General features: G+C 35.3%; 1 protein-coding gene and 1 long non-coding RNA gene across 9 annotated transcripts in view; one reads left to right on the top strand and one right to left on the bottom strand.

The window, feature by feature from the left end:
• LOC134650180 (uncharacterized) overlaps nt 1-15798 on the top strand; it is a 207586-nt gene that overhangs the window by 59019 nt on the left and 132769 nt on the right. For all 8 annotated transcript variants that reach the window (XM_063505087.1, XM_063505080.1, XM_063505082.1 and 5 more), the window contains one exon: nt 13193-13301. In XM_063505087.1, the coding sequence (XP_063361157.1) occupies nt 13193-13301 (109 nt within the window). The remainder of the gene's footprint in view (nt 1-13192; nt 13302-15798) is intronic.
• Nucleotides 1-15798, bottom strand: part of LOC134650363 (uncharacterized) — a 282213-nt gene that overhangs the window by 161221 nt on the left and 105194 nt on the right. The gene's annotated exons all lie outside the window — the stretch shown is intronic.

The raw sequence follows: 15798 nt of genomic DNA, 5'->3' as shown, positions 1-15798 counted from the left end.
TTTACGCTTAAATAGCTGACTCGATTTAGATAAAATGAATAGCGTAAAGTCAATAAGTAACGCAAGAGTTAGGTATAAGTAAGAATTTATATAGATAATTTTACAAATAAAATTATTTAACGTACCAAATATGTTCTAATCAGCATAGTTGAAATCGGGATCTAAATATTCTTCAGTCATCAAGGAATTTGACTCGTTCTCAACATTATACTCAAAATCGGGATCTAAATATTCTTCAGTCATTAAGACATCAACCAAATCGTGACGACCTGACTATAGTGACATTTGTCTATAAGTTTGAAACTTACCCGTCAATTCAGATGCTAATTTCGTTATGTTTTCTAATGGAAGAAATTTCTCTCCCGCACGTTTTTTTTTCCAATAAATAACTATATACACTATTTACAACTTTTTTCTCTGTAAAATCTAAAACTTTCGGCATGATTATTGCAGTCTAATAATAATTCACACGAAACTAGACAAAGCAATGTTTACATTGTCAATATTGACAACTATCATAGAGGGTAGATGTTGTCTATTATTAAAATTGTTGCCATTGCTAGAAATTAGTAACAACAAATTTCCGTAACATGGCGCACCCTCAATAGATTCTGGTTCACCTATAATCATTATCGGGAAGTAACGATTATTAACTTGGCCGACTAGCCGACTACTCGGCCATCCGAGCGCCGATTAGTCGGCTAGTCGGTCAAAACCATAGTCGGTACATCACTAATAATAATATATAATAAATAAATAGAATACCCCCGCGAAACGTATGTATCGTGTTATCGGGCGTCGGTAACATCATAGTGAGGTGAGTTTTCACTTCTATCGGCACTCCCGGAGTGCAACCGTTGTTGCTTGTTTTAACATTCTGTCAATATTTGGCTCATGATTTTCGATGGACAAATTTTACTTCCGGGGCAAATAAGCCGATTTCGCGGTACTTCAAATGGCATATGATACCAACCGCGAATCATCATCATTTGTTGTGCTGGTTACGTTCATGCTGGTTAATGCATAGTCCAGCGGTTCTCAATCTTTTTTTTTTTTGACGGAACCCTTTTGGAAAGTGAAATACTTGATGGAACCCTACAATACGGTGGCGGCATAGTGAGATTTTTCGAGGCGACTAAAGCATAGTGTTCTAAATTCTTGCGGAACCCCTGCAGGGGTGTCGCGGAACCCTAGGGTTCCGCGGAACACGGAGTATGGCTGGCATAGTCAATAGCATTACAGTTACCCAAATTCTACAGTCATTCCACGGACCACAGCAGTAAAAACAGTACAATCACAATCGATGCCAATTTATATCGATATTATTATATACCATTTTAAAAAATCGTTTTGAATCGAATCCAATCATAGCGAAGCTACTCTTAATTAATGACATCCACACAAGAACAACAACTGCAAATGAAGTTGTTTTCTGCATAAGATCTATTGGTACAAATGGATTATGTGATAGTGTTAGGACAATTAATAATTAGTAGTCTATGCGAAGGGCATCAGAATGACTTTTTCTACACGCAAGTTTGTTTACAGGCACCAGGTTAGTTTACATACAACTAAATTCTGGTAGGCACCAGAATTTAGTAGTTTAATATTATCTATAGTTCACAATGTGGTTTAAAATAACAATCGTTTAGAATTATTCAGCGATAGTGTTTTTTTTTTAAATTGGCAAACTAAATAAATTATAACTTAGCCGAACCATAGAGAAATATAGTAAGACAAGAGTGCTCACTCCATACATCAGTTCAGACTATTAATTTCAGTGTCTACATAGCATCGAGTAGCGGAACTATCAGTACTGCTACATCTATTGTCAAGTAGCAGTACTGATAGTTCTGCTACTCGATGCTAGATGCTAATAGTCTTTTTGTTACTAAAACTGATGTATGGAGTGAGCACTCGTGTATTTTTTTCTCTATGGCCGAACTACACGACTCTTATTATTATTACTAAACTTAATTAATTTGGTAACCCCAGCAGCTGTACAGATTTTTGTCTAACTGCCGTATTCGAACTTCAAGATAATCACAAGAGACGGCACGTATTAGATCCATTATAGATACGTTATAGTTTAGATTTCAATTAGTTCTCTTTTGCAGCGCAATTCGAGCAACCAATGTCACTTTTACGTTAGATAGATTTAGATATCTATTAGATGTGAATTGGATCTCTAAGCCATATCTTGTGGAAATCGTTCAAGAGTATCTCCAGAATCGCGCAAATGTCAAATTTGACAGTTTAGATCTTAAACATATTGTTATCGTATCTTGGCGATGTCTATAAGATATCTAACAGATGTCTATTTCAAAATCCGAATCGGGCCCTAAGACACTGTAGGTAGATAGAATGTAATATAGATAGAAACTCCACCCGAATTAGGAGCCTCGGGTGCACGAAGGGTAGAACATTGCTGGTCTCTAACTTGTTAGTAAGTGCTAAGTTCCACATCTGGCGCAAGGAGTTGTCCGCTACTTGTTATTTGTCGGACCCCTAAAGCTTAGCTATCCTGTATTTTCCTTTTCTTAATATGAGCCGTTAAGTATTGGCAACGGTGTTGGTTTATGATTTTTTTATAGATGGTAGCATGTAACATGTACCGTTTGTGCTCAAATAAACATTAAAACATGTCCACCATCTACTTTTCTTTGATGGATGCACTTAAAATTGTTAACGGATTTCTAAACCTAAAGAATTTTCTACATCTTTCATGCATTCATTTTAAAGCGCTTTCTCTGCCTACCTCAACAAATAAATCAAACTATGATTATTTTTTACGTCATGCTAGGCCCGTAAGTGGGATTTTCTCCCCGCTACGCGAGGAGAAAAAACTTTAGACAAACCACGGGCGGTAATTCGTAAAGCCCCAGATCACATATTTATGGCCCTCACCTTCGGTTCGGGCCACAAACACCTGCGTTCTGGGGCATTCACGAATTCACCTCCCTAGGTATGTAATGTACTATTACTTGGTGTATGTATACACCAGGGATGTTGCGAATATCCGCGTCCGCGGATGTGAGGCTTTAAAAATCCGCATCTGCATCCGCATCCGCGGATGTCAAAAAATCGGCATCCGCAACATCCCTGGTATACACTCCTAGCTTGTATACATACACGACGGTTTTTATAAACATTTGTAATGCTAAAGTGTCATTCAATATAACTTGCTAACAATGTAAACAAACCGCCATACTAAAATTGACACTGAATGTCAATTTACTAGTAACTTTTGTTTACATAGTTAGCAAGTTCTATTGAATGACACTTTACACAAATTCACTTTTCTGTAATATTCGATTTGCTTTCTCAAGTCGTATTCAACGAACACAAGCATTAGGTATAGGTACAGTCGACGTCAAAGATATATGTATACATTTTTCCCCTTATTACAAGGGAGATGCAAAAGTGTAAACATATCTGACGTCGACTGCGTACACAATCAGAATGCTCACGGAAATGCGATGAGAATCACCCGCAAGTGAATAATAACGTTCTGAGGAAACAAATTAGGATAAGCGCTGGTGGCCTAGCGGTAAGAGCGTGCGACTTGCAATCCGGAGGTCGCGGGTTCGAACCCCGGCTCGTACCAATGAGTTTTTCGGAACTTATGTACGAAATATCATTTGATATTTACCAGTCGCTTTTCGGTGAAGGAAAACATCGTGAGGAAACCGGACTAATCCCTAAACGGGCCTAGTTTACCCTCTGGGTTGGAAGGTCAGATGGCAGTCGCTTTCGTAAAAACTAGTGCCCACGCCAATTACTGGGATTAGTTGCCAAGCGGACCCCAGGCTCCCATGAGCCGTGGCAAAATGCCGGGACAACGCGAGGAAGATGATGATGAGGAAACAAATTAGGGTTCAGTATGAATAATGGTGTTGTTATTACTATTACATTTTGTATGATGTTTTTGCAATATTTTAATTGATTACATATATTTGGTTACATAAGTTAACGAATACAATAAACTCCACATAAACTAGGTACGTCGTAACTAAGTTCCTACGAACTTATTGTGTGTTTTGAACCTTTATATTCTAGATCTAATTTCAAAACGGTCATATATGATCTTACAATTTAACTAACAATGCGCTAAACAGGTCGCGCAAGAGGCTAAATACTTGAGTTAAGCCATAAAATTCATAGTAGTACAATTCACGACATTTGAAATTCAATTATTGACTTATGACCGACTTAGAGCCTTTATCATTTTGATTTAACAAGTTTCTTGTGTTACAAAAATATTCTCATGCTTGTGTCATTTATTGACCAGTAGGTATATCATTATATATGTAACTCTTCAAATTACAGAAATAAATTCTCTCTTTATCTCATTTTCTGCTGATATTGCGTTGTTACATAATATGCCTGCAAGCAACTAATTTGACGAATATGTAACAATAACACAAAATTAGGCATATGATTTTTTTGTATTTAAATATACCTAGGTACTATTAGGTAACGCTCGCCAAAGAGAACTGAGTTCAGAACATAAATTAAAGGTCAACAGTACACTGGGAAAGGTACAAAAATTTACAAATTTTATAACATCTACTGTACTGTACCACATTATTTTCATATGAAAAAACTTTCATTCATTCAGTTCAGTGGGTAATCTTGAATAAGGGAGACCTCTGCCTGAACGGAGAACGTGCACTAAGAAAATACAATTGAATTTTGATCAATGAAACGAAAACAAATAGATTCCAAGGAAAGCAAAGTAGTGCCAGTGATTAAAAAGCCATTAAAAATGTAGAGCTTTTCTAATGCAGTTCATCGTAAGTTCCGCTAAGTTCCGGAGTTCGACTTGTTCGGTCTGCGTAAACTATTCATAAGCGCTGGTCGCACAACTTTTAAATTGAGCACTTTTCTTAATAGATTTGAACTTAACGCCCGAAGACAGATAGCGTTGTTTTCTTAAAATTATAATTGTATTTTAACTCGATTAGGTTTTTAACTATTTACAAACAATCAGGATAAACATTTTGAGTATCTTTCAAATGCTAATATGTGGAATGTTGACATTTTGACATCTGACAAATAATATGCTTTGATAGATAGAAGATGAGCCGCAAACATTGATATAGTATAAAGAACTGGATACCCAATCAGCCGCCAAAAATGGCCCCACAAAAGTGATGTCAAAACAGATCATGCATTACTTTTTCGTTTAGTCTTGTTTGAAACGCTCAAATGTGAAGTTGTCAACAATTACGAAATGTGCCGTTAAAATATGTAAAAATAACAATGATAAAGCAAGGAAAAAGGATGGAATGTATTTCTTTCGGTTAGTTCTTTGGATAGCATTACATAATTTATGTAATCTGGTGGTAATTTTATGGTTTTGAATAAATGAATTTGTTAGTACCAAAGAAGGGATGTCAAGGAACAAAATTCTAATGAGTCGATGTGAGGTCAATATTTATTTTTATTTTTATATGGAATTCATAAGAAATAATATTATGTTTAAATTGAAGATTTCCAAGAAAACCTATGCGACGTGCAAAGTGGACTGCTATTTAATTATAGCAAGAGATAGGGGTGATGCAGTTTTAAACAAGGCAAAACGGCACTTGTGTGTTCGGCCCATTTCCCTGTTTCCAACATATACACCACCAATAAGGGCTTATATCGACTAACTGTAAATGCTAAACCTGTCGGAACACAGTGACAACCACAGGATTTTTTTTATAAAGTATAGGTAGACTTTATAAAAAAAATCCAATCAGTATCTAAATTTCCTCGTGCACCCGTGCTATGAGTAAATGTAGATCTTAAATACACAGTTATTTAATAAGTAGAATTTATTTCAAGGAAATTAGTATTTTAAAGACGTATACTTACGAATTAAAAATTTAATTTGTTTGAATTTGAACCACGAATTAATTTTATTTGAGCTCCCGATTAAATTAAATTTGTTTTATTTATTACTTCAATTGGTTTTCCTGTACAGTAATACATATTAAAGTGTACCAAAGTGACTCCATTCGTTCATTATTCTCGTTTGACGTTGTTTGACGTAAATACGTTACGTTTAGTGCCATCGGACTAAATTTTTTAACAGTGTTGGTACTTATGTTTGCAAATTTGACACTTAATGCTTACGACATTAAGCTCTTTTCTGTACGAAACATTTATCTTGACTCAAAATTTACGTAAGCGTTTTTATCATCAATGCAAATGGTGCGAAACGTCATTGGGATCCACATTTCTTGACGTTTTTGTTCTGCTTTGTGTGTCTATTTCTTTTATATTAAGTCAGTGGCCGCAAATCATAATAAAGTGGAATTAAAAATAATAATATTGATATGTAAAAAAAATAAAAGACATTACAATTTCGCAATTTAATACATTATATTTAATTTAGGTACCTATCAAGATGATTACTTTTAATCCCATTACGAGTAACATACCTAAATGAAGTAAATGAGTAAGTTACTTAGGTACCTTACCTTCATTAGGTTAACGGCGATTTAAAACACTCGAGGCCTAACTTACTTATGCGCATACTTTATTTTACTTTAATGACCTATTTTAGTTATGTGACCGCGTTCCTTAAAAGCTAAAAACTTTGTGCCTTCAACTTAGAATTTAAACAGTTCCTAATGAACCCTCTGAGTACTTTTAATTACTTTTAAACTATAAGGTTAGAGAAGAACTTTCTTCTTGCAAAGCTCGCTAGAGAGGGACACCTTTTAAAGAATTGATTGTTCTTTGAATTTGCTTAAAAGCTTTGTTAAGCTTGATTGTAAGTAAGTGAAAATTGTTTATTATCATTCAATATTATCTCTTTTTAAGCTATAAAATGTATCGTGGAATCCACTTTACATTTACGTATACAGTGTGGAAAGTTAACTCGGGCCCTGGAGGGAAACTACCTTAAATCCTTGAGCTAGCTCATTTTACTTAAAGGAGACATTCCTTTATTTTTAAAAAGAAACAAAACTTCATTCAAAGATTTTCTAAAACTCGCTTGCCTCGCCCGGGACTCGAACCAACTAAAATTAAAAAAAACACACACACCCTATTTTATTATACTAATCGATAGTATTAATATTCAGGATAAAATTTCTCTAACAAACATTTGGTTACTGTTCACTTTTAACAAGTAAAAGACACGTAACAATTCTGTTATCTCTCTCATAACAATCATTACTGGTGTCGTCAAAATCCATTCCGTGTCCGTGAAACGAACAATCAGGTCAGATTTTCGTTTAATGTTTGGTGTGGAATCAAAAGTAATATGGTTGTTTTGGTGCACATTTACGAAGGACATCTGAATGCAGCAAAATACATTGAAATATTGGAGCTTCTACAAAATCAATTAAACCTTCTACCAGAAGAGGAACGAAATAATATCATTTTTCAACAAGATGGTGCACCTGCCCACAACAGCAGAATTGCCAGGGCTTACCTCAATGAACATTTCAATACCTGGATAGGTACAAACGGGACGATTAGATGGCCTGCAAGAAGTCCAGACCTGACGCCCATGGACTTCTTTTTATGGGGTCATGTAAAAAATGTTATTTATGAAACTTGCTATGAAACCGTTCAAGAGCTAAGGGTTGCGGTAGAAAATGTTATTAGGAGCATACACCACAACACTTTGATGAAGGCTACAAGAAATGAATTTCAACGGCGACTAATTTTGTGTAGACGGAACCACGGGGCTCATTTCGAACAATTTATCAGTTAAATAATTTAAGTGTAACAAATTGATAGTAAAATAAAGTTAATGTTAGATTTAACGATTGTTTTTATTTTTAAGACCAAATGTTTGTTAGAGAAATTTTATCCTGAATATTAATACTATCGATTAGTATAATAAAATAGGGTGTGTGTGTTTTTTTTTAAGTTTAGTTGGTTCTAGTCCCGGGCGAGGCAAGCGAGTTTTAGAAAATCTTTGAATGCATTTTTGTTTCTTTTTAAAAATAAAGGAATGTCTCCTTTAAGTAAAATGAGCTAGCTCAAGGATTTAAGGTAGTTTCCCTCCAGGGCCCGAGTTAACTTTCCACACTGTATACGTTTACGTAAATTGAATTCAAAAACAAGGAGTGTCCAGGTAGTTAGATAGAGGGCAACACGCACATGAGTTCCTAGAAGTTACAAACAAGAGTTGTACCTATACTGGTTTGTGATTGAAATATTTACTGTAAAATAAATTAATTAATTAAGAAAAGGTACCTACCTATGTAAAGTGTCATTCTATGGAACTTTTGCTAACTATGTAAACTAAAGTCACTAGTAAATTCATTTATTTTCACCACGTGGATGGAAAATAAGTATACGGCCTTCCTAAATGTCCTTCGTAAATGTGCACCAAAACAACCATATTACTTTTGATTCCACACCAAACATTAAACGAAAATCTGACCTGGTGATGGTAAACGGTCGCCGTAGTCTGTGGACGCCTGTAGCTCCAGGGTCACGTGCGGTATGCCGACGTTTAAAAATGTTTATTATATACCTACTCACTGTACCTTTAATATCCATAAATAAAAAAGATAATGCGAGTAAAAAAGGTAATATCCCAGAGTACGTTTCTTGGGAATACGAAAAGCAACCTTGCACATTACTTACCATAAAAGCAGATGCCTCCGTATAACAAGCCCTTGCGAGCACTAACAACACTTCAACATTTGTGTTCTCTCAACTCGACATCGTAAATCCGGACACTTGCTGCATAATATGGCCTGCATAAAACATGAGCGGAAACAAAAAGGGATAGAGTTAATTTTGTATTCAGTTTTCTGGTAGGTACCTATTGGTGCTTAGTGTTCCGTACAAAAATTTGTTCACGGAACACTTCCTTTTGTAATAATGGGTCAGTCATTATTTCTCGGAACGAAATTGGAATAATTAATATCGATAATTCATACAAATAACATTCATATTATAATAATGATACCTAGGTATACTTTAATTATACCATCATACGATGAATAAATGAACCGTTTGTATTTACGTAAAAAAAACCCTAGAAATAAAAGTAGTCTTCTTCTCTTCTTCTTCGCGTTGTCCCGGCATTTTGCCACGGCTCATGGGAGCCTGGGGTCCGCTTGGCAACTAATCCCAGTAATTGGCGTGGGCACTAGTTTTACGAAAGCGACTGCCATCTGACCTTCCAACCCAGAGGGTAAACTAGGCCCGTATTGGGATTAGTCCGGTTTCCTCACGATGTTCCTGGAAATAAAAGTAGTATATGGGTAATAATCCAGTACGCTTTTATCTTTTCGGTAAATACACTTTCCGATCAGGATATTGATTGATCGCCAGTGGAAACCGCCTTTGGGAACATTACCGTTCAAATTCTCGGGCCAAATTAGCACACATACACAATTACGCCTACATTTAAATAAGACGACACGTTTACAGAGCCTGTCTCTATTACACTAACGTACACAGCTAAGTGTAGATGAAATGCATATAATGTCAATAACTACCAATCAGCGACATTAATCCGCTAATAACCTTCTTGCTGTACGTACTGGCCGCTGAGAGTTCGCGGTTCATATTTGATTAGAATATGACTTGGACAGGGATAGGTTTATGCCATACATTGAAGAACCAGTCAAATAATTTACGTATAATAATTTAATGCAGATTAAAACATAACTAGTTAAAATGTTGTTATGAAATTAAATGACAGACTAACTCAACATAATTAAATATTCATTGTTGTATAAATGTATTCCGCTATAATAAGTATTTTGTATATTTTATTATCAATCTGTATGGCAGTGCGAAGTCACGTTCAGAGCCCGTACCATGAGTCACTGACAGTGTCAAAACTGACATTTACGCTATCGAGAACGTAATTTACTTTCTATACATCTCGTTTGCACTAATATGCGAGTACGTCCGAGATGTATAGAAAGTAAATTACGTTCTCGACGGCGTTTATGTCAGTGCCAAACTGATGGTAGCCGTACTGGTATAGTCTGTCCGTTTTTCTAAGATCAAGTACGCCATAGTAAATGTATGGCGAACTTGATCTTAGAAATCGGACAGGCTATACAGCCTGCAAAATTTACATGGGTACACGAATCGGGTCAAAAACATTTGAACAGGCGGAGTCACAATAAATCCCCACTTTCAGTTCCAATGGAAATATTTTATTATGTATATAGCCGGTCAAGCAAGTTTGTCAGTAGAAAAAGGCGCAAAATGTTGTATGGGACCATAACCGTTCGCGCGCTTACATTTTCTAAATTTGCCGCTCTTTTCTACTGACGGAAATGGCTTGAGAGAGAATCTACATATATGTGACAGTAGAGGGTGGATTCAAATGATCAACATTTTCAGATAATGTGTGTATTTATTAAATTAATTCAGTGAAAGCGTGATAGAAAAAATGTATCTACATATAGGAGACCGGGTATGATTATCTCACGGGTTATCTCATGAATAGAACATTAGATATCTTGCCAGGCATCCACTCAATTTCATGTCTCTCTAATTGGACAGCTTTTTTCCATAGTTCTCTGCGAATAGCATCTTGTGGGAATCTGAATGGAAAGTAATGTAAAATGACAATACCAAATTTGATTATTAATTTGAAATAACTAGGTAGTTTTTTTATAGTTCCATCTATTGAAATAAAAAAGGAAAATACAAATGTGTAAGAAGGAATTTATTACTACATTTATATTATATAGAAAACACCTAAACCCAACATTAAGTTAATAAAATAGTCTACTTCATTTGGCATAAAACCATCCCTATTATCCTCGCAATTTAAAAAGTCGTATGTTGTTATGAAAGTCGTATGCAGTTATTACGTTTTAGCTTAGCACGATAGTATTGAAAAAATGTCGTCATGTTTATTCCAAATTTTACTGAAGTTATCTGTTTACTACAAGTGAAAAGTGATTCCACTGTCCTTGATATGAACTAAAATAACTTCTGCACCACTTCACGACACATGAAGACATTTTTAATTACAAAAAAACGTAGTTTTTATAAACCAATTTAGCCATCCGTCACTGACTGTCATCTCGGCCGAACTGAAGTTGCCAATCGAACAGTCTGTAAGCACCGCCTACAATCGAATACTTTACGTTGGGTCATAATTGAGCGGACAGAATACTTCCATGGTTTATATGCGTTCACTGTTGATCGCTTATTCATTGCCAATATAAGCCTACTTATTGCTGATTAAATATTTAATACTTTCTTTCGCTTAAAAAAACTCATTTTTTATATATAGCACTAGCTATATAAAAAAATGAGTTTATTTTAAAGCATCCGTATAAAAATCCGGATGAAAATCCGTCCAATCGTTTTTGATGCAGATGCGGCGGGGGATTTTTATAAGGTGCAGTGATTTCAAAACTCTGAGATGTAACGTTCGCGATAAACTCAAAAAAGATTGGACGGATTTTCATGCGGTCTTCACCTATAGAGTGATTCTTAAGAAACGTTTAGGTGAAGTCGGGGCGGGTATATTAACTAGCGAGTTAATATACAAATTTAAAACAAATCAATGTAATAAAACGTTATCAAATGATAATTAATGATTCATGCAGAGTAGCAAATGTGTATTAAAAATGCTAAATTGCGTTTATAAAACAAATTTTCAACGGTTTTCAAAGGCCAATTTATTATCATAAGCTTCTGTTTTAACAAATTTAAAAAACACGTTTTCCTGCCATTAACTTGAGCACAAAGTTGTGGGCAAACTTTTCACCGTAAAACTCACGTTGTATAAGATTTATGAGGAGTTGGTCGACACCTCCGATCATTATTAGTATAGAAAATGTTCCTGGTAACTTTTATACAGAGCACGCTCATTAAGGTGCTTTAGGGCTTATTGGCTATGTAATGTTACCTACTAATTATGCAACTTTTAAACTTCACCTGCTTGGAAAAAGCTTCCTTTGTTCAAAGTCCATATTATACGACACGATTTCAAGCTAGCATAGGCAATAATAATTTAAATCTATCGCGGATGGGGTATCGAGACAAACCTTACTGGTTTAACGATACTTTTGTAATTAAGTTTAGATATTGTGTTGTAAGTTGTAATTACCTGAATAAAATTAAGATAAACGCATTGCCTTGCAAACAAGGGATTTCATAAGCTTCTTAGACCTTATTTCGGAAATGTTATTTGTTATTTACCAGTTGTTACCTATAGAAAAACATCATGAAGAAATCGGACAAGTCCAATTAAGGGTCTCCACTTTGGGTTGGAAGATCAGATGGCAGTCGCTTTCGAAAAAAGCACCTTGTATAATTTGGGATTCGATTTGCCAAAAGCGGACCCCGTGTTAAAGACAAACAGTCACTATTTAAATATGTTTTAGTACCTATAACCGATGAATATATATCAATTATCAAAATTTAATTGAATCCTAAACAAGTTACATGCTAGTATAGGGATGATGACACATGTTGAATTTTATAACAAAATCTAGTAAAATAGATAGCAAATGAGCAAGATATAGACATTTGATTCTAACAACAAACCTGATTGATTGATACCATAAATGAAAATTTGTCATCTATCCTATTGTATAATATTAAATAAAGTTATACTCGTAACCTATATGTACCTATATAGTAATATAAAAAACAAACTATTCCTAAGATTATAACCAATCACATTTGTATTTACATAGGAGTAAATTCAATTTGCCAAAATAAATACTCCCATTATAACTCTCATTGAAACGTTTGGCAAACGGACCGGCTGAAAAGCCTAATAGGCTGTTTACACGCACGTAACCAGTGAGCCGTGGAGCATGTTTGCAAACTTTCACAGTATTACCGCGATATGTAGGCGAATTATTGTACAAAATGTTGGTGAATTTTGAGGTTAAATAGAATCATACGCACGTAAAAAACAAAAGTTGTCTCGCGTTATTTCAACTAATAGTAAACCGTAGGTAGGTACCATAAGTTGTCGCTAATTGAGCTAGTTTTCGGCATTTATTTAATTTTCTACATTTAACATAATAAAACGAAATATCGGAGCCATTTCATATTATTTATATTTAGACATATTATTTGTTCAGTAATGATGATTAAATACTTATACGTACATAATAGTGGTTTATGTGACTGCCAATACACAATGAAAAGCATACGAGTGTGGGATTCACACCACACAAAAAAATCACAAGAGTGTTTTAATTCCTAATTGACGGATGGATGGATGTTGTTCCAGTGGCAGACTTCACGACGCAGCTCTCGCAGATCTACGACCGGCACTCCTCCGAGCTGCAAGTACTCGTCGCCAGTTTCCGGAAAAAGAACAGCGAGCTCAAGAAAGAGAGGTTAGTGACGACTTGCTTTGCTAACGCATAGAACAATGATAAGAATATTAGAAGTAGGCTAAAATGCAACACAATTACAGTTTTTGAATAAACTTTTGGTCACTACCTACTAAATAAAAGTTGACAATAAAAGTAATAAAAGTTTTTATACTCGCGGATTTTAATTCGCATCCAGGTGAGCAGTTTTAACTAATGAATTTCAGCTATGAACAGAATTGGTCGTGCGTAGGTATAGATTTGTTACCGGCAAGTACCTACACTTTTGTAAGTGAGGCGCACGGCTGCTGACGATGGCTGGATCACTGCATAGTGACTAGTGCCGCGCGGCAAGCAGTTGTGAATACCTATGTTTTAGATAATAATGTTTATTGGTCTGATCACTTGCCATTGTTAGTTGAATGTAATATTACAAACATTATCCCTAAAATTATAACTTCTCCTGTAGCCTGCAACAAAGTAGTCTGGGGTGAAAGGGATAGTAAACAAATAGAACAGAATACAAACAAAATATCATCCATTCATTCATTCATTCATTATCATTCTTCGTTTTATGAAGGAAAGTTCCTTATATTAGATTCTATACATTCGCACTTTCGTTCCCATTTTGCTATGATACGTAGTTGTTTAACTTTGTAAGTCGACTTACGTACAGTTGCGATGCTGTCTTCTTTATAGTTTGTATCAGAGATATACTTGTTAGATTTTTAACAGGAAAGAGCTCTCAATTCTACAAACTGGACTGGAGTTGCTTCTATAAAATTCTTATGAAAATAGGTATAATAAAAATCAGATAAAAATAAAATTACTTCATACTTACATTCCACGTAAGTATATATATCGCCAACAACATTTCAACTATGTTTATGTTAATTAAGATGTATTTAATACATTCTACAATATTTTAATGTTTTCGATAAAACCATTTATATAAACCAGGTACCAAAACAGTGACATGTTTATAAAAGTTTCCATGATTAAGTTCGCGACCTTCGCTCAGACCCTACCCGGCCTTTGCATTATACCTTTCTTCGTCCTATCTGTGTTACAAATCTATCGCCTATTTCTTGCAATCGGAACCTTCCAATAAATCCATACCAGCCCTATTCTGTGAACTTCAACGAGGTGTAATTTAAGTTTACGGATGAAATGATTATTTTTAATACAACAAATAAGTAATCCCAACAGTAGAAAAAAGTTGTCATGTTTCGCACAGGAAAAACAAAATCCAATTCGTAAATGACATTTAAAACTCATATGGCTTTCGAACAGTAGCTACGGCTACAACAGTTGATACGGCTATCCCGATAGCCGAATCAACGGTTATTTGCACGTTAAAACAGAATCTGTCAGCAAGGAGAAAACTTTCATATCAATTTTTAATCGCCAAATCTATGCTTCTTTAAATTTAAAATCGAAAATTAGGTCAAAAGTTTAACGTGCAAGATTTGATTAGGTACCTACCGCCAAAGAGACAGACACTATTCGGACAGGCACTATAATATTTACGAGTATTTATCAAAATATCAACGAGTAATTAATTACTTGTGATCGTTAGTCGGGTAGCAATTTCGTGCCAGCGTAGTTAAGTTAAAGATAACTTTACACTCTATCCTCTTTGGTTATCTTCTGTCGGTTATGTCTTATTATCAAAGGTGATCTACAAATTTAAAGTCTTTAGAAACGTTATTAATACGGCGCCACAAATTTTTTTCCTAACAAAGTTCGCCATGATTGTCAAAAAAAACCTCAACAGTACCTACTCTCAATAGATCTCAGATTTTAATGAGTGGAAGTGGAGGGGCGGCCATTGAAGGCGGTATCTCGTAAAGACACTAAACGGGAACGCCAATTTGTCTTCATTGTGGAGATTTTCTTGTCAGCAACTTGCTTTCGAGCCCTTTTAACCACTAGTCCCCTTCGAGAATTATGATTAACGGTTTCGAAATCGTCCCAGTACCTATACTATTCTGATAAACAAATGCAAGTTGATTTATATTGTAAAGGTCTGGATGATGACGTCCTGGTATCCCTCAAAATAAGGGATAGAAAATTGGTGAGCTCTCTCAAATATATCGGAGCGGCCAAGGTATTTACAATATCTGAACACGCACTCTAACTCCCTGATAATAGAGGCGTGTTCAGATATTTGTGAGCGCCTTGACAGCTCCGATACAAGAGTAGGAGGAGAATGATAGAGCAAAGTTACAGAACGCTCCTTTTAATGTGCGTTTTATAGTTAAATAATCTACTTACAAGTAATATCCCTCGTTTTTAGGGTTCCGTACCCAAAGGGTAAAAAACGGGACCCTATTATAGTACGGCCCTTCTAAGGTGAACTTTTCGCTTCAAACCTTAATCTTTCAAACAAAGGCCATTGTCTCTATTATCGCAAAACCGCTAGCTCCAGACTTAGCACGTGCCAGTACAACATTCATTTTGAAAAACAACCGGTATCGTCATAGTATTAGGGTTCAAATTTAATGTCACTGATATTCTA

The sequence above is a fragment of the Cydia amplana genome, chromosome 8 (genome assembly GCF_948474715.1).
Source record: "Cydia amplana chromosome 8, ilCydAmpl1.1, whole genome shotgun sequence".
Taxonomy (NCBI): Eukaryota; Metazoa; Arthropoda; class Insecta; order Lepidoptera; family Tortricidae; genus Cydia; species Cydia amplana.
The sequence above is the reverse complement of the archived record's forward strand: the minus strand, read 5'-3'. Positions and strand labels throughout refer to the sequence as shown.